The sequence below is a fragment of the Sinocyclocheilus rhinocerous genome, unplaced genomic scaffold, assembly GCF_001515625.1.
Source record: "Sinocyclocheilus rhinocerous isolate Xijiao unplaced genomic scaffold, SAMN03320098_v1.1 C35740709, whole genome shotgun sequence".
Lineage (NCBI taxonomy): Eukaryota > Metazoa > Chordata > Actinopteri > Cypriniformes > Cyprinidae > Sinocyclocheilus > Sinocyclocheilus rhinocerous.
Genome location: NW_015761867.1, coordinates 1 through 608, shown reverse-complemented (window position 1 = coordinate 608; position 608 = coordinate 1). Strand labels below are relative to the sequence as shown.

At 40.3% G+C, this 608-nt stretch overlaps 1 protein-coding gene across 1 annotated transcript; it reads left to right on the top strand.

Annotated features, from left to right (window-relative positions):
- The first annotated feature begins 47 nt into the window (after positions 1 to 47).
- LOC107735073 (cysteine protease ATG4B-like) lies at positions 48 to 592 on the top strand. Its single transcript, XM_016546881.1, has 2 exons — positions 48 to 244; positions 409 to 592. The coding sequence occupies exons 1-2, from the start codon at positions 56 to 58 to the stop codon at positions 508 to 510; spliced, it is 291 nt and encodes a 96-aa protein (XP_016402367.1). The 5' UTR covers positions 48 to 55; the 3' UTR covers positions 511 to 592.
- Positions 593 to 608: the final 16 nt, after the last annotated feature.

The window sequence follows — 608 nt, the reverse complement described above, 5'->3', positions numbered from 1 at the left end:
AAATGACTTAATGTTTTTTTTTTTTTTTTCTTGGCTGTCTGTAGAGAGGTTGTGTATGCCGTGGCTGGACTTTGACAGGGGTGCATGTGCGGCTTCTGAAGAGCCTCGGGAAATGAATGGTGCTCTAGAAGGGGCTTGCGCTCTGGCAGAAGAGGAGACGGCTCTGTGGAAACCCCTTGTTCTGCTGATTCCTCTAAGACTGGGCCTCAGTGACATAAACGAAGCCTATTTTGAACCACTCAAGGTAAATTTTTAACATTATCTGTCGTATGAATAGATAAAACACTCAACTGTTAAGATCAGACAGTAAGTCTGAGTAAGATACTAATTCTTCATCCATTATTGCTTTAATGATCACCTATTCAAGTTTGCTGACTGTTGGACTTTATTCTTATGTCTTATCCACAGCAATGCTTCATGATGCCTCAGTCTTTAGGAGTAATAGGTGGGAAGCCGAACAGCGCTCACTACTTCATTGGCTTTGTAGGTAAGCAGAGTTTTTCAAGCTAAACCTATAAAAAGTCAGTTCCAATAGCAAAGTAAGTAAACTCTTTGCATATCTTTGTTATTGGCATAACAAAATAATGCGTGCCCAATCAATGTCTATG